At 39.6% G+C, this 24,416-nt stretch overlaps 1 protein-coding gene across 3 annotated transcripts in view; it reads left to right on the plus strand.

Annotated features, from left to right (window-relative positions):
• Positions 1-24,416, plus strand: part of LOC124551294 (gastrula zinc finger protein 5-1-like) — a 199,352-nt gene that overhangs the window by 33,142 nt on the left and 141,794 nt on the right. For 2 of the 3 annotated variants that reach the window (XM_047126301.1, XM_047126303.1), the window contains exons 3-4: positions 1,963-2,031; positions 18,674-18,778. In XM_047126301.1, coding sequence (XP_046982257.1) covers positions 1,963-2,031; positions 18,674-18,778 — 174 coding nt within the window. The remainder of the gene's footprint in view (positions 1-1,962; positions 2,032-18,673; positions 18,779-24,416) is intronic. The other variant, XM_047126302.1, reaches the window with a different exon arrangement.

Here is a 24,416-nt window from a genome sequence, read left to right on the forward strand (position 1 = left end):
CGAAAGGAGTCCACTGTCCTGTGCTGTCTGTGTGTTGCTCATACCAGGCTCACCCATTATTTTCTCTTGCATAATGAGCCATCCCACAATGTGTCTGTGGAGCCAAACTGACAGTATCCCATATCTTGGTGGAATGTCCCCCTCTTCTGGCCCTTCGTACTAAGTTTAGCCTTCTGGATTCCTTGTTTTTCATATTAGCAGACGATTCATGGATGATTGAACTGGTCCTCAGTTTCATATGTGAAAGTGGTTTTTATTTTCAGGTATAAGGTTTTACTTTACCCCTGGAGCAAGGTCGGGGCCTCTCTTCATGTTTTGTTGGTCTGGGACTGATGACCACTCCCCTGTGCAAATACTACTCTTTTATCCCTCTGTTTTTACAGTTTTTAGATTTGGCCTCATTTTATAGTTTGGCCCCGCTGACTAGATCTGTGCGCTTTTAGTGGGCCCCCTCCAAGTAACTTTGGAATCGTGAGATTGCTGGCCTCACCATTTAGTGTCATAAATCTAATCAATCAATCCATCAGTCAGTTAATGGTTAATCCATCCCTCGAATCTCTCTGGAAACCGATCAGAGATTCGTACACATGCTAATGTGCCCCTCTGAATCTCTCCATGTCCTTCCTTTAGTTCATATGGAAAACACAATCCAACATCCCTCTATGAAGAGTGAAATGTTAAAGTACATCATGCATGATAAATGTCCAAACCCGGTGCCAAGGCAGCTGTGATGCACTGTGCACCATAGATGACAGATGAATGCAAGCTGTTGAAATGTGTACTGGCAAATAGATGTGCAACTATTGAGTAACAGATGAACCAAAGAACTAGCAAGAGCGTCTCCTCAATGACCATCCAACAAACAATGTCGCATAAGGGTCTCTGCAGCAAGTGCTCAGTTCATGAACCCGTGCCGACTGCCATTCATTGGTGATGAAGGCTGAAGGCTGGAATTTGCATGCTGGTACCACAGCCGGATGTCTACAGAATGTTGACAGGTGACCTTTTCAGATGAATCACATTTTGTAGTCCATTGGATTGTCGGTTGTTGGCACTTACGGTGCGAAAAGTCTGCTAATAAACACCGTGAAACAATCATCGGAGGGGTCCAGGGAGGAGAAGGGAGCATTGTGGCCCAGGGAATGTTTTTGTGACATTCTCTGTGTGATCTCGTCTTTCTGGAAACCACAGTGGATCGCCACACGTACACACCTACCCTCGGGAACTGTATCCGTACATACACGCAGTTAGGTTTTCCTTGTCACAATGACGCCTACCTGCAGGATATTGTATTGTGTCACACAGATTACAGTGTACATGTGTGGTTCGAAGATAGTACACCTGTGGTCTCTATAATCTTCCCAGACTTAAACCCAGTTGAGAATCTATGGAATTACCTCATTTGGGCTGTTTGTGCTGTGGATTCTCAGCCGATAAACTTATCACAGCTAGCCGTGGAATTGGAGTCGGTATGGCTTCACACCTCTACCGATGCCTTCCAGAATGTGATTGGTAGTCTTTCTGGTCTGTGCTTTTTACAGCTGATAACATCAGTGTGGCTGGACATTATAGAACCCTAAGAACATAAAATGCTGAAGGCATTCCTTTTGCCAGTATCTGTGTGTAATTCCATGTTAACTGATAATCATCTCTAAATACTTCATTACACAATCATAGGTCTGTGCTTAATGCAACAACCTTTTCCCTCTTTATGCTGCGGTGCATGCTTTTTATTTTCTTTGTGTTCATTTGGGAACCTAACACAAAAACTTACATTTGGTAGCCCCCATATGTACCCAAAAAAAATTATTAATCTCAATTGGCATCAAATTACATAGAGCAGGTGCTTCATACATTATTTGCTACATAATGTAGAAAGAATATAAAGTTGGGTCATAATCTTAACATCACTTAATGGACACTGTGACTTGCACAATAGTAACTCAGTACACTCCATTTCAGGATGTGCAGGAGTGGGAGGTGCCCGACGATTGGAATGATGCGCAGGATCCACTAAGCATCGATAAAGAGGTGAGTGCGTCTTTGTATTCGTCTTGTGTTGTGAATATTAGCACTGCATGGGATGGAATGATAATTTATCTATACTTCACAGAAAAGTGAATGGTATGTTTAGGGTTTTGAACTTACGTTGCAAATCTTGTCATAACTTGCTGGAAATTACAAAAATGCAGTCTATCTCAGTTCTCTACAGATAGTATGGTGCAAAGAAAAAGCTTACTTAATAGTAAGTTGCTCCCTCAAAGCATCTTCCTTTTATATTGTTTCAAAGCATGCTAAGCAGTTTGATCCCCGTGTCATATAGGGACTGATGTCTGAATCTTTTTTGTGGTGCCATGTCAGGTGATAAGCACAGTCTTTTGTGGTGTTACGGATATCACGACCACAGTCTCTGGCAGCTGAAGGCCAGACTGCAAGCAGCAAGGGTAACCGGGTCACAATAAGAAGGGTGGGAGGGGGAGGGGGGATAGCAGGGTAGAGGTGGGGGATGGTAAAGTGTTGCTAGTGGGAGTGTGCATAGATGAGGTTATGAGGTTGGAGAGGTTAGGGCAGCTAGGTGTAGTCAGGAGGTAGTGGAAAGGGAGAAGTAAAAAAACTGGGTGCATTGGTAGAATAGAGGGCTGTGTAGTGCTGAAATGGGAACAGAGAAGGGGCTAGATGGATAAGGACAATGAATAACGGAGGGTGAGGACAGGAGGGTTATGGGCACTTAGGATATATTGCAGGGAGAGTTCCCACCTGTGCAGTTCAGAAAAGCTGGTGTTGGTGGGAAGGATCCATATGGCTGTGAAACAGTCATTGGAATGAAGAATATCATGTTGGGTAGCGTGCTCAGCAACTGGGTTATCCAGTTGTTTCTCAGCCACTGTGTGTCAGTGGCCATTCACGTGGTCAGAAAGTTTGTCGGTTGTCGTGCCTGCGTAGAACACAACACAGTGGTTGCAGCTTAACTTGTAGATTATATGATTTCACACATAGCTCTGCCTTTGATGGGATAGGTGATGTTCATGACCTGACTGGAGTAGGTGATGGTGAATATATGGGACATGTCTTGTATGTCTATTACAGAGATATGACCCATGAGGCTAGGGCTGCCAGGAGGGGTTGTGTAGGGATGAATGAGGATATTGTGTAGGTTTGGTGGGCAGCAGAATACCATTGTAGGAGGGGTGGGAAGGATAGTGGGAAGGACATTCACCATTTCAGGGTACAATGAGAGGTAGTAGAAACCCTGGCAAAGAATGTTATTCCTAGGTGGTACTGAGTCACAAGGGGAATGCTCCTCTGTGGCTGGATGGTGGGACTTTGGTGGTGGTGGTGGTGGTGGTGGTGGTGGTGGGTGGGTGACTAGGTAGGTAAGGCACGGAAGATCTGTTTTTGTACAATGTTCAGAGGGTAATTATAGTCTGTAAAGGCCTCAAAGAGACCCTCGGTATATTTTGAGAGGAACTGCTCGTCACTACAGATGTGACAGCCATACAGCCATGTGTGGCTAGCTTGTGTGGAAGATAATTCCTAATATGGAATTGGTGGCAGGTGTCACAGTGCAAGTGTTGCTGGTGGTTGATAGGTTTGATATGAATAAAGGTAGTGATGTAGCCATCTTTGACATAGAGATCAACTTTGAGGAAGGTGGCTTGTTGTGTTGAGAGTAGGACCCGGTGGAGTGAATGGGGAGAAGGTGTTGAGGTTCTGGAGGAATGTGGATATGGGATCCTCATCCTTGATCTAGATCACGAAGAAGTCATTGGTGAATCTGAACCAGGTGAAGGGTTTGGAATTCTGGGTGTTTAGGAATGATTCCTCTAGATGGCCAATGAATAGGTTGGCATAGCATGGTACCATACAGTTTCCCATAGCTGTACCACAGATTTGTTTGTAGGTAATGCCTTCAAAGGGGAAGTAATTGTGGATGAGGATATAGTTGGTCAAGGCGACTAGGAAGGGGCTTGTCAGTTTGGAATCTGTTGGGCATTGGGAAGGGTTGTGTTCAGCAGTGGAAAGGCTATAGGCATTAGGGATGTTAGTGTAAAGATGCAGCAGTGACCAGCTGGGCAACATATGGTAAAGGAACAGGAACTGTGGAGAGTCAGTGAAGGATATGGTTGGTATCTTTTGCATAGGAGGGTAGGATGCGAGTAATAGGCTGGTGTTGGTCTAAGAGAACAGAGATTCTCTCAGTGGGGGCATAGTAACCGTCCACAATAGGGCATCCTGGGCGATTGGGTTTATGGACTTTAGGAAGCATGTCGAAGGAAAGAGTGCGGGGAGTGGCAGGGGTGAGGGGAGAGATTGACTCTGCGGAGAGTTTCTGGGGTGGGCCTAAGGATTTGAGGAGAGACTGGAAATCGTGCTGGATTTCTGGAGTGGGGTTACTGGCAGGGTTGGTAAGGGGATGAATCTGACAGCTGGTGGAGTCCTTCGTCCAGGTAATCCTTGCAGTTCGAGACAACATTGATGGAACTCTTGTCAGAAGGTAGGATTATAAAGTTGGGATCATTTTCTAGGTACTGGACTGCAGTTCTTTGTGCAGATGTAAGGTTAGTTTGCATGATGATGGATTTGGGTTATGATGGTGAAGCAAGGTTCGAGGTTAAGATATTCTGGAAAGTTTACAGGAGGTGATTTGGGTGCAGTGGGGGTGGATCATGGTTGTATGGAGGAGTGAATTGAGTAAGGCGGGGTTCAATGTTGGTATTTAGTTGAGTCTTATTGGTAGCATTGGTGTCGAAAAAGTTTTTCCACTGTAGGGGCTGGGAGAAGGAGAGTAGGTCTGTAACAAGTTGTGCATGATTGTATTTGGAATTAGGGCAAAAGGTGAGGCCTTTGGAAGGGACTGATACATCTGCAGAATTTGTCAGCTCTGAGGGGGCATGTGGGATGGTTGGAGGTTGTATAGGTGGTGGATAGTGGCAGTCCAAGGCAGGAGTAGGAAATGAACAGGGTGGAGGGTTTTTTGAGGTGGTGTTGTGCATGTTGCTCTAGTTCCTGTAGGGCAAGACTTTAGATGTGTGTTATGCAATCCAGTAGTTTGGGATTGTATAGCAGGAGAATTTTGTGGAGGGAGAGGAGGTACTGCAAGGATGTTTGGGCCTGATTGATATGGTTTTGCAGGACTGTGTTGGTGAGAGGTAAGGATTGGCAGAATCTGAACAGATGGAGGTCACTGTGGAAGGAAGGGTAGCAGCTAGAGATGGGTAATTTGATGGTAAGGTCATTTTGGGGGATTCCATGAGCTAAGCAACAACACAGGAACAGTGTCCGGGACTGTATTCTGTCTAGGGATAAGAAAGCTTATCTGTATTGACGCAGACGGAAGGAGCAAGGATCCATGGTGCTGGTAAAAACTCATAAAAATACATAATAATAAATTTGCAAAATACACCCAAACACATGGGAAAAATCACAAAAAGGATGAAATAAGGGGAAATAAGACGAAATTTGAGGTACTACGCTGATAGTAGAGGTGAAAACCAACTATTTCACAATGAGATCAAAGAAAAAAAAAAAATAAAAAGATTGTAATGTGGATTAGTGGTCTGTAGGTGCATAAGTGTGAAGAAGGGACATGGCAGATATGACCAGATTAGGTGAAGTTAGTAGGTGCGATCTGCAGTAGAGAGGAGAAGGAGGAGGAGGAGTGGGGTGGGGGTGGGGAGGGGTTGGGAGAATGAGATAAGAGTTTGTGTGGCACAGGAAAGATGCGGGAAATAATTACATGAGAATACACGACAGTGATGCAGGGAGAATGATCAATTTGAAGTTATAGGGTTAATGATATTGGTGGGGGCAATGTGGGACATGAGGTGCTGCACCAACAATCTGTGTGGTCTTGTAGCCATCTGTTGTGCACAACCGTGATGGTTGATACAGTGTGGCTTCTAAGTAGAGCATGCATTGCATTTTGTATCAGGTGAAAAAAGAAACAAAGGAAAGAAGAGAAAGTAGGATGAACACTGAGTGTAGTGATGCATTAGCAAATAGTATCAAAAGAAAACAGCACTGGATTACAGGATGTAAGAAAAGCAGTCGGGCTAAATTAAACAATGGAAAATTCAGGATGGAATGCAACAATGTCATGAAAAGGGTGGTTGCTACTTCACCATATAGTGGATATTGATTACTTTAAAATATGTGACATTTTTCTCACTGCATAAACTAGTTAACTTAATGTTTGATGTAAGAGATCAAACCAATGTTCAAAAGACACAGGTAGCTTATTAACAAAGAGCTAAGAAGGCAGTTGTGTCATGGTTATCCCTTCATCATTGACCCACCCAAATAGGTGTGTGCGTTAATGTGCCACTTCCGGGATGGGGAGGTGCGCTGGCCTCGGATCAAATCTGCCCAGCAGATTAACGACGCAGTTTAGTGTATATGCCCAGCCTGGATGCAGTTTCTAAGTGGTTTCCCAAATCTCACCAGGTTAATACCAGGCTGGTACACAAGACTGGCCTCATTTAGATGATTCACAAAAGTTTAGATAACTTTCAACGTCTTTTATGTGAATAACTTCATACGCAAACAGTTGGGGTACATACATTCTTTCCCAACAGGTAACAGAGTAGTGATTGGGAGGATATCTGGCACCTCTTAAGCTAACCATGCCAAATCCGTTAGTGACAATGTTGACCCTGTGCTGACATGGGACATGGGGAGAAGGAGAAGAAGAAAAAAGATTATTATTCATTTGAAACTTCCTGGCAGATTAAAACTGTGTGCCCGACCAAGACTCGAACTCGGGACCTTTGCCTTTCACGGGCAAGTGCTCTACCAACTGAGCTACCCAAGCATGACTCACGCCCCATCCTCACAGCTTTACTTCTGCCAGTATCTCATCTCCTACCTTCCAAACTTTACAGAAGCTCTCCTGCGAACCTTGCAGAACTAGCACTCCTGAAAGAAAGGATATTGCGGAGACATGGCTTAGCCACAGCCTAGGGAATGTTTCCAGAATGAGATTTTCACTCTGCAGCGGAGTGTGCACTGATATGAAACTTCCTGGCAGATTAAAACAGTGTGCCTGACCGAGACTCGAACTCGGGATGGTAGAGCACTTGCCCATGATAGGCAAAGGTCCCGAGTTCGAATCTCGGTCGGGCACACAGTTTTAATCTGCCAGCAAGTTTCATATCAGTGCACACTCCACTGCAGAGTGAAAATCTCATTCTGGAAAAATCCCCCAGGCTGTGGCTAAGCCATGTCTCCGCAGTATCCTTTTTTTCAGGAGTGCTAGTTCTGCAAGGTTTGCAGGAGAGCTTCTGTAAAGTTTGGAAGGTAGGAGACTAGATACTGGCAAAAGTGAAGCTGTGAGGACCGGGTGTGAGTCGTGCTTCAGTAGCTCAGATGGTAGAGCACTTGCCCACGAAAGGCAAAGGTCTCGAGTTAAAGTCTCGGTCGGGCACACAGTTTTAATCTGCCAGGAAGTTTCGTATCAGCACACACTCCACTGCAGAGTGAATATCTCATTCTGGATTAATATTCATTTGATGTTGGGTAGTTAAATAGTTGAAGGTACAATTTAACTGTGGATGAGCAAATGATTGGTCCAGAATTTTACCCTTGCATGCAGTGCCTTTGTAATAATGTACATCCTAAGTATAAAGCTGATAAATTGAAAGGTACTTGGCAAATTTCATAAATTTGTGGAATTTGTCAGCAAAATAAAATTGCCAAAAGTAAAAATGGTCACACTTTTTTGATGAAAAAGTGAAATAGACTTTCATTGTATCTCATGGTGTACTAACATTTTGCATAGAGGAGCATTTTCTTTGAAAATAGTGTTTTATTTGTAATGCATGGCTAGGGGAAAGGTAGATGGCACCTACAAAAAATTAAGGAAAACTTTCGGAAAAAAAACTGCTGTATGAAGACAAAGAAGTCAGATGGCAAGCCAGTACTAAGCAAAGAATGGAAAACTGGAAGGTGGAAACAATACATAGAGGGCTATACAAGGGAAATGAACACTAAAGGGAATATTATACAAAGGGAAGAGGAAGTAAACAAAGATGAGCTGGGAGACATGATGTAGATGTAGATATGATATCGCAAGAACAATTTGACATGGTATTGAAAGATGCAAGTAGAAAAAAGGCCCCTGGAGTAAACAACATTCGCTTAGAGTTTTTGAGATCCTTGTGAAACTATTCCACCTGGTGTGAGAGATATGAGTGAAATACTTTCAGATTTCTGGAAAAAGGCAGTAATTCCAATTCCAGAAAAGGCAGATGCTGACAAGAGTGAATATTATCACACTATCAGTTTATCAAGTCATGCTTGAAAAATACTGTCACAAATTATTTACAGAAGAATGGAAAAACTGTGAAAAACTGGTAGAAGCCAACATCGGAGAAGATCAGTTCATATTTTGGAGAAATATAGGAGCACTTGAGACCGTACCCACACTATGACTGATCTTAGAAGACAGAATGAAGAAATGCAAACCATTTTTTATAACATTTGTAGATTTGGAGAAAGATTTTTACATTGTCTTTGAAATTTTGAAGTAGCAGAGGTAAAATACAGGGAGTGGAAGGTTATTCACAACTTACACAGAAACCAGATTGCAGATAGAATAGTGGAAGGACATAAAAGAAAAACAGTGGTACAGAAGACAGTCAGACAGGATTGTAGCCCATACCAGATATTAATTAATCTGTACATTGAGCAAGCAGTGAAGGAAACTGGGGATAAATGTTTGAAGGGAATTTAAGGTCAGGAAGAAGAATCGAAAAGTTTGAGGTTTACTGATGGCGTTGTAATTCAGTCAGAGATCCAAAAGACTTAGAGGAACAGTTGAATAGAATGGATAGTACCTCAAAAAGAAGTTACAAGATTATAGTGACCAAGAGTGTCAGTGAAGGAGTCATCAGTGGGTGTACTCAGTGTGTGAGCTCTGAAAGAGGAAACTGTTTTATATCGCAAGTTACCTGAAACAGTGTGTGTGTAAATGAAGGAACATTACACAATAGAGAATTAACGAGTGAGGCAGTGCAGCTGTTAGAACACTGACCTTGTATTCGGGGGGATGGAGCTGCTCTGTCTGGCCATCCTGATGTGGGTTTTCCTGTATCACTAAGGCATATGCAGGACTGATTCCTTAATGTAGGCCATGGACGAATACCAGTTGTATCCCTGTATGGTACCTGTCCTATCCTGTTAAAGCCTGTTACAGGTATGCTGTGTATTATATCCTGTTGATTGGCAGCATTGTATTACCTGGGAAAATTGTATATCATTGTGAGATAACATTCTGATGAATAAACATAAGTAAATAAATTAGTAAATAAGTGAACAAGTGTGACTACACTTGCAAGTAATGATCCCCAGGCAGTACAACCATCACCATCATTTTATTTCTAACTCAGATCCTGAAAGTAATACACAAATAAATACCCATGGTGATGCAGTTCAGTATAAGTCTGATGGACACACACACACACACACACACACACACACACACACACACACACACACAAGCAAAGAAAGAAAATACAGTTTTACTGAGTTAGGATTCACTAGAACAATGTCATTGAAGTAACTAGTTCATATGTTGCAGTGAAGAACACTGGAATTGCTTCAATGAGTCTCGGGTGTGACGTCGGGTAATGTTTCGATAGCAACACATTATAAAATCAGCACCTGGAGATGAGGAGTAGCTGTCTCATTGAAATATTGTCACAACATGATCTGACCTGACATGGAAGCAGTTATTATGTCGGGGAAGTCTCAAACTGTTGGGTTGGCTGAAGAGCCAACACCGTGTTACTATTGGAGGCCGAAATGCACGCGTTTAGTTCATGCAGACTGGCTTGAGGAGGGAAGGACTATACTGACGTGAGGTCTGGAACATGACAAGGAATTAGAATTCAGAAAGCGGACATAGCCAGTTGATACTTAACTTTAATCCATTTATGATGATCGTTGCTCTTGACGGTACATGATTCACAATATTATCTGTTCATAATAGTAACTGAATATGGCGCCTTGCTAGGTCGTAGCAAATGACATAGCTGAAGGCTATGCTAATCTGTCGTCTCGGCAAATGAGAGCGTATATAGTCAGTGAACCATCGCTAGCCAAGTCGGCTGTACAACTGGAGTGAGTGCTAGGGAGTCTCTCTAGACTAGACCTGCCGTGTGGCGGCGCTCGGTCTGCAATCACTGATAGTGGCGACACGCAGGTCCGACGTATACTAACGGACCGCGGCCGATTTAAAGGCTACCACCTAGCAAGTGTGGTGTCTGGCGGTGACACCACACAAACAGCGCAACACAGGAATTATACTAAGTTCAGAATAAATGTCTGTCTCTTAAGGCAAATGCTTGACACTGGCACAAAGTCTGAAGTCCAGCCAGGATATACCACCCCAGGAGCACAGCGTAGAGCACGGCCAGTGGGGGCAAAGGCTCTGGTTGCGACTGCCAGAAGCTCGTCGGTAGTGCGGCTGTGTCAATCCTTTGCGATTGGTGCTGGGGTTGGAACTCTGGATGTTGTGAGGAGTAGACCCTGTTGTAGCTCCGTGGGTAGAACTGCATACCTGCTGCTGAGCATTCGCTTAAGTTACCTATGCGGTGTGCTGGACATGGGATTGGCAGGTGCAGTATAGTGTTGTGAAAGCAGTGTTGCCTATGACAACTTAAGTTCCATTGGCGCTGATGTGGGTACCACTCCTTGCCACAGAGTCTGTTAGAGGCTAACTCATAAATGGATCAATGTGTTTTGATTATCTGCTGTGTTGGTATGTGGTTGTGAGGCTGGTGGGGGCCTGTGGTGCTGCAACGACCAGTCATCTCTGTAGTGCTGGTAGATGTAGGTGCATGATATAGCAAAGATGGACATCGACAAAGCTAAATTGAGGGAAATGCAACATAGGGAAACTACTCCCTTTGTCACGAAATTTTCAGGACAAGTTTTTTTTAAAACAGAAAATTGCACTTACCAATTAACGATCCTAGGTTTATTGACATAGTCTCCTCGGCTCTCTATACAGTGTTTCTCGAAGTCTCGGAAGCGAGCAGGGAAATTTTCAACTGTGCTGCTTGCAAGTTCATTTGCCACAGCCTGCTGAATGTCTGTATGGAGCTTTCCTTTGAGTTGCCCGTTCACTCACCGAACGAGAAAAAATTGGAAGGTGAGAGATCGGATGAATACGGTGGGTGTGGGATGGCGACAACAGAATGTTTAGCCAGATATTCGGTGAGAGATAAAGCAGCGTAGGGCCTCGCATTGTCGTGCAGTAAGAATCAGTCCTGAGAATGCCACCAATTGGGGTAGTGACGTTGAATTGCTTGTCGCAAACGTTTCGAGACTTAGACATAAAAGGTTTGGTTCACTGTTTGACCTGGAGGAACGTACTCGTGGTGAACTAATCCTTTACTATCAAAGAATATGATAGACATTGTCTTTGTTCTCGAAAGTTGCCATTTGACTTTTTTTGAGGCTGGTGATACGGTACTCTTCCATTCGGCACTCTGACACTTCGTGTGAAGGTCATACTGGTCACCGACTTTCAGCCCCAGCTATAATCTTTGACAAAAATGTGGGCTCATGTCTGGCTCTGCCCAGTAGTTCAGCAGAAATGCTTCATCTTTCCTTTTCCTGTTTGTCTGTCAGTGAGTGAGGGACGAGTGTCGTATTTTCCTAAATCTGTGGATAAAATATTATGACACACACATCACAATTCAATTTAAATTCTTCTGATATCGCATGCACAGTTACGTGACAATCTTCTTGCAATAACTACCTTACACACTCCACGTTTGCATCGGTGCGTGCTGTAGATGGATCACCAGCTCTCGGATCGTCTTGTGCCGAATCTCTGCCTTTGCGAAACTTTTGTGCCACTCAAAAAACTCAACTTGTTGAAAGTGCTTTGCCTGCATATGCTTGCTTAATCATTGTCCACATTCGCTATGAGTTTTTCTGAGCTTAATGCAGAACTTAATGTTCAGTCTTTGCTCACAATCACATCCTTTGTGTCATGGTAACTAATGTGCCGAGAACCCAAACAGTGTGTTGCTAAGCATAACCCTGCCACCTAGTGAGATAACATGGAAACATGGCCAAGGTCGTTTCGAGGATGCACACCTATCAGGTAACATAAAAACATCATTTGTTCCTTTTTAGTAGTGCAAACGCAGATAAAGAAATCTGTCCAGGAACATTTCTGACAGAGGGAGTAAATCAGGACATGCTGAAGGAATTAGATAAGGAATCAGGACACTAAAAGTAGTCAGTGAGTTTCACTGTTTGGGCAGGAATGTAACTGTTTATGGTTGATGTAGAGGGGATATAAAATGCAGACTGTGAAGCAACTGGAAAATTTTTCTGAAAGAATAATTTGTTAAAACTGGTACAAATTTAAGTGCTAGGAAGTCTTTTTCAAAAGTATTTGTCTGAAGTGTATTCTTCTATGGAAGTGAAACAGGGATGATAAGCAGTTCAGATAAGGAGAGAAGCTTTGGAATTGTGGTGTTACAGATGAATGATGAAAATTAGAGTAGTACATCAAGTAACTGATCAGGAAATACTAAGAAATACTAAACTGGGGAAAAATAAATTTATGGCTCACCTTGGCTAAAAGAAGAGGTGGTTTGAGAGAACACATACTGAAGTATCAAGGAATTGTTAGTTGGGTAACAGAGGGGGGAGAGTGAGTGTGTGTGTGTGTGTGTGTGTGTGTGTGTGTGTGTGTGTGTGTGTGTGTGTGTGCGCGCGCCCGTGTGTGTGTGGAGAATTTGTAAAGAGAGATTAGCATGTAGAGTTGCATCAAAACAGTCTCTGGACTGTAAACCTAAGTTGTAATGAACTATATTATGCTTGGTGGTAAGAGTTGGGGCAGTGGGTAAGTGGTAGCCTCTGAAATTCAAGTCTGGGATTTCTTTCTGTCATTTATCATATTTTCTGCGTTTGGCAGTGATTCGTCATTGAAGAAAAGTCAAGTTGCACTTTTGTGTGAAATCCATGTTAAACTGGGTAAACCAATTCTGAAACCTAAAGAAGGTGCAGGGATAAGAGAGGCAACAGGACAATGCACACTAAAGCAAACTATTTTTCAAACCAACTTCCAGGATGACTACTTCTTCACTTCTTAATGTCAAAATGATCAGATGTTCAGCATTTATTTTAAAAAGCCATGAAGCAAAAATGGTGGTTATTTATTAGTCACTGCATGTTTAATGTGAGTAAAATATTTTCTTTTCATGTAACTGGCCAGAGCCACAGATTCGTATAGTTATGAGGAAAATGTGTATTTCATTGTTCATAATTTAATCTTCTTGCTTCTGATGCTACAGTTAACACTTTGACTGTGGTCATGTAAACCTTGTGGCTTTTTAGAATGCAAGCCGTTTCTATCAGTTTTCAATATTTCTTATTAAGGAAAGTAACCAACACTTTACTTTGATGCTGACCTTTTGTTAAAGCTAAAACTACTTCACTTGTATTACCTGTCTCCAGCTTCTGTAATGTTTAATTTTTTTTCCCTTGTATTTTTAAGGAATGTTTAGCAAAAATTTACTGAAGTAGAGGGTTGGGTGGTAACTGTTCTAGTTCTCATAATCTATTATTTTACTTTCACTGACTAAAAAGTTACATGCTAAAACCCTAATTATAAATTTTCACACTTTATTTTTACATAGTAAATTTTATGATACATTCTCAGACATGGTTCTTTGTGCATTGTGATTTGTACTTTTTGCACTGGTATGTTGTGTCTTCAGTTACAACATTTCATGTTACTTTTATCTGGCTAAGCATACTTTGCATATTCTCTGGATTCATGTTTTACATCATGGTGGTAACATTTTTTTTCAGGGAATGTTTTCCTGTAGATAGCCTGTCCAGTTGACACCCAGTTGAACTAGGTCTGCGAGTGTCATCAGACTTTTCCTGTTGGCAGTTTTGCCCACCATACCATTATGAGTTTAAACAGAGGCATCTTCTTATTTTTTACTGTATTTCGATGAATGCATACATTCACTAGGTGCATGAGGAATCAGTGAAATCTAAGACTCATAGGGCCCATCAATATACACGATTTCCTATATATGTGTCACATCAGTGGATGGGATTGGCAGTTAAGGTGTTAACAGTATTCCTGCTACTTTAAATTCAGTCACTATCTTCAGACGTTTCTGCACCTTTCTAGTTTCTTCCTGTTAGAAATTAACTTTGCTTGCATTCCACTAAATATGGAGCCAGTTTCATATGTAAATCACTATTATTTATTTGGACATTTTATTTGTGTGCACTCAAAAGTCAGGAGTAGAATTTAAACGATTGTGTTCTTTTCTGTATTTCTAACCCTTCTGAAGCCTACTATTATTTTCAGAGTGGCACATTATCAATTCAAATTATACTTATCTTATTCAGGGGATGAGTTTGTCCTGAGATCTTGGTGCATAAGTAAACAACTGAATAAAAGTATTTACTTACTTTCAAGCTTTTATTACAGTAAACCGTCAAATCACCAAAACGTGAACAATACATTATGAGCCAAACAAACACTGACCCCATCTAAAACAGTCTGACCCAACACAAATAAGGCACCAATGAAAGATGAGGCAAGAGATAATAAATTACATGGCCCTAACAGCGATCATCTTTATAATCATTCACCAGTCAGTCTACTTCTAGTTTTATTAGAATTTATTCTTACAATTAGATTTATTATGCTTAAGCAATATTTAACAGACTACATGTGGCATATTACTCAGAATTTTTCTAAAATATGTTGACATGAAGTTCTCTTACAAAATGTGCCTCTCTGGCACAAATGTAATGCTCTTTTTCATACAATTTAGAGACTGTTCCATACTTATATAAATTCATACTTCTGTCATGGTTTGTTAATTGCTCTCCTGTATACAGCTATTACCAGTATACATTAAATAAAATTATACAAGCTCTGTTTCATAACAACTGACCTGTTTTTAAACAACACGAAACAGTGCATTAAAACAGTGAAGTACCCATCACCCATTACTTATTATTATGGAATGTAAGTTAGTCAAATTTGAATAGCAACACACTTTGTATTGTGGGCAACCACAGCTGTAAGAATGCATTATTTTTAAACACAACTGCAGCAGCTGTTGAATAATCCTTCATTTGTACAACCAGTTTTGCAGCAATTAAGTTGCATTATCAGGTATATCTGAATAGAAAATAACAGATTGGAGGAAAACTTGAAAACCTTTTGACAAGAGGTCCAGTGAAATAAATATGTAACTTCAATGATGATTAGAGACAAAATACTCAAAATGGGCAATAACCCTCAAGAGAATTGATTAGGCAGTTAGCAGAATACTTAAATTCAAGTCGTTAACATTGAAACATAGAGATTGACACCCCCATCGCTCTGTCATGTTGCATTAAAATGTCCTGAAAGGAACTGTAGTTGAAATAAGGGTGGCAGAATGAAGGAGATGGCTGTGGTAAATGTGTCAGTTCTAAAAAGGAACACAGAGAAACATAAAATAAAATGTATCAACTGGATGAAGGACCAGATAAAACTAAAGACAATCTATTGTATCATCCTTACCCAGATGACAATAACCATATCTTCACGCAGGGCCTTGAAGTGCACGGTACTACAAAAGTTCTAAAATCATATAAACTGCAGTGAAATACCGGAACCTATGATGAAAATAAGATGGTGGAAGACAAAACGAGTCACAAGGGGAAACAAATGAGAGGGTAGGGTAACCGTATGTGCCCGACATATCATAGCCCATGCTGGCTCTTGCTGTGATATGTTGAGTGCATCAGACTCAGGACTTTTATCATTCTATTTGTTTCTCTAGCCACTCATTTTGTCTTCCTCCCATCTTATTTTCATTATGGGTTTCAGTATTTAATTACAATTTATCTGATTTTAGAACTGTTTTGTACTGTACATTTCAAAGGCCCACATGATATTGTCCTCTGGGTAAGCGTGATACAATAGATTTTCTTGCGTTTTGTCCAGTCATTGATCTGGTTGATACATTTTTATTTTATTGTTGTCAATGTTCCTCTGTAGAACTTGAGGCTTTTACCATGGCCGTATCTTTTTGGTATGTCATTCTTATTTTGACTACTGTTCCTTTCAAAGAGGTTTTAATACAACATGATGGTGATGGAGATGTTAAATAATCTCTAGGTTTTGCTGGTAATGATTTGAATGTGAGTATTCTGTGTACTGCCTATCGGATTCTCATGAGGACTGTCTATTTTGGGTATTGCATATCTGACCATCATTGAAGTTACACATTTGTTTCACTGGAACTCTTGTGAAAAAGTTTTAATTTTTCCTACAATCTGTTTTTCTTCCTATTCAGTTGTACCTGATGATGCAACACTAGTGTTTCAAAGGCAGTTGTACTAATAAAGGAGAAATGAACAGGTGCTGCAGTTTTGGCGAACAAGAATACAAATTTCAATAAATTCAAGATGAGACAACATATTTAAATTTTCAACCAAAAATGCTAATTGTGTACTCAGTTGATACTCTGAAATGAAAATTTGTAATATCAAAATATATAAATTTATTGCCTTCTTCATTAAAAGTATACCCATATAATATACTAATAAAAGTCATAGTTGGTTACATGTTGATACTAAAAAAAAAAAAAAAGAGATCTTAAGATATTTGTATTGAAATGTATGAAAAACTTCTGCTTAAAATGGAAGGCAGTCAGCTCGGTGCATATATTTTGACTTCTTGCACTTCCTGTCCAACCAAAGGAAGTTGTAATCTTCCAGTGAGAAGGAAAAAAAACCTTCAGTTCTGAAAAATCTTGTGACTGACACTGACATTGGCTGTGAGAGGCCTTCTGAAGCACCAATGGGGTGGGGGTGGGGGGGACCAGTGATCCACAGCATGTTTCCTCATAGCTGTATTCTTCATCGTCATCCACGCACACCAAATAAATCTGTCAGCACACCATGGCTGTCTCTTCCTCTGCTGTATCCATTTATCCTTTGTGTCTGAGCAATGTGGCGTGGTGTGAATAACCACCATATGCTGTGACCTGGCATTATGTTGACATCCATGTGAATTGGTGTCAAACCACTGACAGCAACATTAGGTGCTGGATTTTCTGGACTGACAGTAATTTATTTATTACTTCCAGTTTCATTGCATGGATCCATTAAAATGATAGACTTCTTGTATTTTTCTTTAAAAGCTACAGAGTAGTAGCTTTATAAACCAGTATAGGCCATGTACACTCTGCATGTGCCTAATCTGATGTGGTAGGAGTTTGTCGAGAATTACTTCAAATTTGGCAATGTTTAACTACCTACTATGTTTCTAACAGGGCAGCAGCAGAACCATGCTGTAACAAAGGTGAGTAGAACTCATTCCATTTGTCATCAGACCTTTTCACCTTGTATAAAGAATTACATTTCTTCTCTGCTAGTTTGTATTTAAGGATAATGTTTGAGCATTCTATTTTGCATTACAACTTTCGTTAATTCTGGTACAGCTGAATTGAGATGCTCTATCACCTGACAAAAGTGACCAGAAAAATGAAAATCTAAGTTAGTGAAGCATAAAGTGTCTGAGGCATATCACCCACCAAATAATGACATCATGTGGTTTATTGATACATTTACCAGTGTAGTTGGTCTGACTGGCCTTAATAATTTTACTAAATTTGATGATTTTGATACAGGTGTAAGTTCACAACCTTTTAAATATAGTAAGCTCTGACACTACATGAGCACAAACACTAAAATAGATTATGCTACAATCAGCAAAAATGTTAGAGATAATGTAAACTACAGTTGTGTGTCTGTTCATGTAGTGTCTGAGCTTACTATATTTAAAAGGTGAACTTGCATCCGTATTAAAATCATGAAATGTAGTAAAATTGTTAAGGCCAGTCAGACCAACTACCCTGGTAAATGTACCCATAAACCACATGATGTCATCATTTGGTGGGTGATATGCCTCGGACACTTCATGCTTCATTAACTTATTGTCATCACTGTGGAGCACAACACTCATTTTGAATCCTGCTTCTGTGGCATTGTGTTAAAGAAGGGAATTTTTTTTAAACTGCTACATGTTTTCTGGCATAAACTGTCACACCATTGCTTTCATGGCGTTGGCTGCAAGAACTGTTTGCTAATAAGTAGCCTTCTAATTGGTTATATATTATTTCCCTGGACTTTCATCTGAGTTAATACTAAAAATTGTGGTTACTGTTCCTTTATGAATATTTGCAATATGTAGAGTTTGTTTATGAGGTATGGTGCATTTAAATGCAACATCTTTAAAGGTGATATTCCTTTGTTGGATTACTGTTTTGCATGAGTTACATTTACTTAAGTTACCTTTATTATTACAGTAGCCTAATACATTAATAGGGCATTTATGATTGTGTTGCAATAATTATATATTTTACAGCCTGGATTTTCTCCAAGTACACAGGACTCTGACACATCTGAACTACATCCTTGAAGATTAGTTGACAGTACAGTATAAATTTGCTACGTAATGCCTGTATAGTGCCACCTTTATAACTCTAATCATTTCATTCAAAGACACTTGTTAGACATGGAAGTCCAGGGAAGTGGATTGATAATTTCTCTGTGATTTTGCTTGAAATTTTGTTGCTCTCCATGCCTCACCTTAAAGGTTATTTTCTTTCAACTGTTTCAGGAATGTCCATCTTCAGAAGACCATCTTACGTCCAGTACATTCAATATTGTCAAAACAGAGAATGAGGACAATGAGGGGCACACAGGGAGCAATGATGACGGGGAGGTGAGTCACGTTCCTCTGTAACACGACGATTCTATTATTCAGGCACTCCACGTGTCATGTATAATTGTGCCTCGGCAAAGGCTTCTAATGAGGAGAGGGTTCGACTTCTTGAAACAGTGATGTAGGTTAAGGGTCAAAGTATCACACCCTGCAGTCATTCAACCTGGTGGTCTCTTGTTTGCGAGAAATGGATGAAAAAATATTTTGGAATTTGCGTGATGTTCTATGGCTTTAAAAACAGTTATGTTAATCAAAATATTTTCATAGTGTAGTGATTATCGTGAGGATGTCACATGAAAAAGGTTGTGGGTTGAAATCTTGTCAGCTGCATTGAAATCTCTTATATTTAAATCTTATCGAAAATTCTGTAAGCATTATTTTTATTCAGTTAATTGGTTTAAATGCAGTTTTTTTGTTTCTATTCCATTGTCACATCATTTTAATCAGCATGTTAACTGTCAGTTGCTCTCATTTCTTCTTCCTATCATTCGTTTTCCACTTGAAATCTTTCTGCATGTAAATTTCATTATTTTTATTTATCTGTCATAGCATTTACACATTTAAAACTGCTGATTTATTGGTTAAAAATAAAAGACGAATCTATTGTATGGACTGTGCAGTGGTGTCAAAAATGTTTTTCTCATTAGTAGATGTCCATTATTTTTAATGAAAATTGTCACATAAACATTTAAAACATAAATTCTTACTGTACTGTGTACAAAGTAATGCAGATAAAGATTAAAACAAAAGAAGGGATCATAGCCTACATAAAAGAAGATTCAGCAAAATGAGGAATAAACATAATGGATGCAGTAACATGAACGGAAATAGAATATGATAAGAGAGAAAGAAATAAATTGAAATCAGTAAATAATTATTATTAAAATCACATTCACAGAGGTTCCAATTGGAAAAGGAATGATAGGAAGGAGAAATGACAGCAATTGGAAAATAATGGTCAGTCATTTCAATATAGATTAAAATCATAAAAAAAATTCAAAGCACATGACAAGAATCAAATTCAAAATCTCTTGTGTGCAAGGATCACACAATAACTTGTAGTGCCTCAAGAATTTCAGTGTAAATTCTAGAAACACTAAGCCTTCCACCATCTCAAACACCCGATATTTTAGGTACGAGTGTGGGAGAGTGAGAACGTCTCTACCGATCCACCTGTTTCTGTGTGCACGTCGGAAGTTTGTTATTAGAAAACTGTAAGAGGGGCGAGTCACTGACGGTGACAAGTGTTTGCCGCCATCGCCACAGAAGGCATGATGAAGACTCAAGGAATAATTATGGAATATTCTTTGATGTGTTAGTGAAAGTGATTATTGTAGAAAAGACAAGAAAACAATTGACTATATACTTTTAACTCACTTCATTTCTTGGACTTGAAGAAGTCAAGATGCATGTTCATTTTTTCACATGGTTTTCGAACCAACTATTATGTCTCAATGTACTTAAATATTTCTAAACCTCGAGATACGAGTGAGATGACGAAGACATTTATATCTCTAAGAAGAGAATTTTGCTGTGCATAGTAGTTCTAGTACATCATTAACCGACGAGTACGTTGACACTAAAGTTCATATATGTGATCAATAGATAACAGAAATAAGAATATATTATTTTCTGTCACGAAGAACATTAGATTGTGGCAATCAAAGTGACAGAAGAGAAGACGCCAAATTTTCGACTAAGAAGATTGGGTGTGGAGAGTAAGCAGTTTTCACGCACGTACATTGCGCCGACGCCGACGCAGTAACCAGCCGCCGATGCCGACTGAGCCAGATGCTGCTCACCAGTGCTGACTCCTTGTCCACTCGCCGACGATGACACTGAAACCGACATTTGACGCCGCCGGTGCCACTCCCGTCCCCTGGCGCTGATTACACATCCGCTCACCAACGCAGCTAGATTCTACGACAGGTGAGCAAAAACCAATAATTATTTGGTAAAGTTGAGGCGATGGTTGAATGATAAACTGTTACTGTAGATACTGTACTCAGTGGTGAATTTTCTTCTAGATGATTATTAGGTCTAAGATCAATAAAATTGTGGATCAAGAATAGCAACAAACTTCAGAACCAGCCACGGCCATTAAAGTGACTAGGGAAATGTCAGATTGGTCTGAAGTAGTGAATTTAATCAAAGCTCAAAATGCCCAAATTGCAACTTTAAATGAAAAATTAGATGCACTGATTGCAAATTCAGTCACTTTAAGACAAGAACGAAGTGCTAGAGTAGATGACCAAAGTGCTAAGTTGGATGATGAGAAGGCTGATTCAGCCACTCTAGGTGAAAGATTAGATGCTCAGAGTGAAATTCTGAGTAATTAAAGTGAAACCTTGAACACTCAAGCAGCAAATATAGTTTTATTAAAAACTGACTTTGACTCTAGTTCTTTGAATATACATGTTAATCAACTATTTACCGAATTTAACCAGACAGAGGATGAGCAATTTCAGAATTTAGCTAAAAAACTAGAATTGATATTGAAGATAAATATAATAATGTAGAATCTGAATTTAGTGAAAAATTAAAATTTTGTGAAAATGTATGTAATGTTAAATTTAATTTCGTAAGACAGGAAATGAATATTTTGAAAGAGATCAACCTAAGGAAGTAATGTCGGTTATTCAATCGAAAATCCCAGGTGTTACTACATGCATTGTTAGTTTGTGAGTAGTTAATATAGGATGAAGTTTTAAAGGAAAAATAGCCAACTTTGACATTATAAATGTAAGTAGTTTGGCGGAACCATTTGAACTAATTAAAGATCGAGAAGTTACTGAGAGTATAATCTCTGGAAACATTTCAGTGGTTGCTTTTTCCGAACTTAATGATGCTAGCAAGGTTATGGATGACTTGTGCGAAGAATTCAAACTTGTCTGTGACAAAGTAGAAAATAAAATAACTTTACTTAATGTTGTGTTTCCTAGTAAAGTGGTAATTGTTTTGCTGTGGGGAGACCTTCACACAAAATTTAATGTGAATTACTGGTCTGCATTTGCTCAAGTGAGGTTAATGTCAGATTCTTGGGATCTGGACAGAGTCACATTTGCCTTCCAGGGACGTTAACATTCTGTGTTAATGGGCGGAGTGATGACTGTCGGATTCCTAGTTGTTTTCGGTATTTCTTCTGTACTATTTTTCCTGTACCAAATTCCCTTCAAATCTTGAACTATTTTGTAATCTATTCTTGAATTCTTAAGCTATCCTATAGGTTTAGTATATATGAAACTGGAATATGACTAAAAGATATACTGATTAAAGAGGATCAGAGATAAACAGTGATCTCTAGAAATGAAATGAAACAAATAGAATATTATATTCATGGAAAGTATAATATGAGGGTACTAATTAAACAGAGTGATATTGAGATGACAAAAACTGATTAGAGTATTGTATGTGTGCAAAGGATAGTAATGTGGTTAACTAAACAGCTAATATGCTATAGTAAGGTGAAGGTGAGAATGTCCGTTCTGTAGGAGACATTCAACATAATACCTCCTCCGGCTTCTAACTCAAGTACTGGTGAAGTAGGGATCCTGGGGATGGGGGGGTGGGAAGGGTTTTCCTGTCATTGGGGCTATCTTCTTTCACTTCTTTGATCTTAGCAGCCTGTTCTACTTTTTCCTTTCTTACTTCTCATCTGAGTACTTGCCTTTCTTTTCCTTCCATGTTCATCTACGTACACACAAAGATACACTTAAACACAAACAGGAGAATTACGAATTAGAAACTAGAAATGATGTCAGAACTGCCAAGGGATGTAGGGGAATAAGGATATATGCACATCTGGGTAGATTCACACATTATATGGTTTGATATGTGACACTTCTTATGTATACATACATGTATATAAAGAAAGAAGGGTAACAATCAACTCATGCGTCTTGGAGCCCAGTTTATAGGGAAACAGATGTAACCAAAAAGTACAAGTCATTTTTAAATGAATTCATGTCTTTATTTGAGTCCATCTTTCCCAAAAAGAGTAGTTAGAAATAGTCATATAGGCAATGCCAAGAAGTCTTGGTTCACTACACGGATAATAACATCTTGTAGAACAAAGAGGATGTTATACAGTTCTCTCAGGACTTGTAATGGTCCAAAGAAATGACAGCACTACAAACTTTACTGTAACATTCTCAAGAAGGTTATAAATAAATATAAAAGTATGTGCATAAAATCAGAAATTGAAAGCTCAGAAAATAAAATTAAAACTATATGGAATGTAATTAAAGAGGGAAACTGGTAAGAAAACAGGGAACATGTCTCAGGTAGAGATTAAAACAGGGGACAGTATCACAAAGAAACCTGAGTTGGTTACAGAAATATTTGATAACCACTTTTGAGAGCAGCAGAGAAGACAGGCTGTAATGGTCCTATGGAAGAATCATTGTCCCTCCTACAGAAAGCTATTAGCAACAGATATCCCACAGTTATATATACCTCAAGTTACGGTAAGCAAAGTCATAAGAGTAATTAGACACTTAAAAAATAAAAATTCTGCTGGTGTGGACAATATTTCTAGTAAAATACTGAAACACTGTTATAAATTTGTTAGTCCCGTCTTATACAACATATACAATACACCCCTACAAGAAAGGATTGTCCCTGACAGACTAAAATTGGCTGTAGTTATTCCTCTCTTTAAAAAAGGTGATAAAAACAATGTAACAAACTATCGCTCAATATCACTATTAACTACCTTCTTGTAAATTCTTGAAAAACTCATGCACAGGAGGATTGTAGATCATCTCAACTTCCACACTATCTTAAGCAAAAATCAGTTTGGTTTTCATGATGGTCTTTGTACTGACCAGGCAATATTCTCTTTCAGCAACCAAGTTTTGGAAGCCATTAACAAAAAAAGTCTCCAGTGGGTATTTTTAGTGATCTTACGAAAGCTTTTGACTGTATAAACCACTAAATTCTTTTGAAAAAGGCAGAATACTATGGTTTAGGTGGTACTGTTGGCTTGTGGCTACAATCATATCTAAAGGATCAGAAGCAGACTGTAATGCTAAATGGCTCTTCTGGAGAACCTGCCTCTTCTGAGTGGGGCACGATAACGTGTGGTGTACCTCAAGGCTCCGTTTTGTGCCCACTGCTATTCCAATCTTCATTAATGATCTTCCTCATTGTTCTGAGACAGACAGCAAATTTACCCTGTTCACTGATGATACCACAATTCTAATTGACGGTTTGATAGATCACAATCTTGAACAAATTACAAATACTGTTCTTAATGACATCTTAAATTGGTTCTCCTCAAATGGTCTTTCACTCAATGTAAATAAAACTCATTATATGAGGTTCCATAAATCACAAAGTAATCTCGATGAAATTAACATAAAATGTAGAGATCAACCAATACAGAAAGTTGAAGATACAAAATTCCTGGGTGCTTTTTTAAATTTTTGTCCTCCTCGCCGTGTCCGGCTACAGCGACTCCGTCAGTCTTCTCTGTCCTTGTTGTGGTAGGCTCGGATGTGGCTTGCGAATCCGAATTTCGCTTTGAATATCCTGTTGCATGAAGCACAGTGAAGTTGACCAGCAGAGTTGTAAGTATACGTGTAGACAGGCTTGAGCTGAGATTTTCGGAGCTCTCTTTTAGCATCCAGGTTCATTA

The sequence above is a fragment of the Schistocerca americana genome, chromosome 9 (genome assembly GCF_021461395.2).
Source record: "Schistocerca americana isolate TAMUIC-IGC-003095 chromosome 9, iqSchAmer2.1, whole genome shotgun sequence".
In the NCBI taxonomy this organism is placed as follows: Eukaryota; Metazoa; Arthropoda; class Insecta; order Orthoptera; family Acrididae; genus Schistocerca; species Schistocerca americana.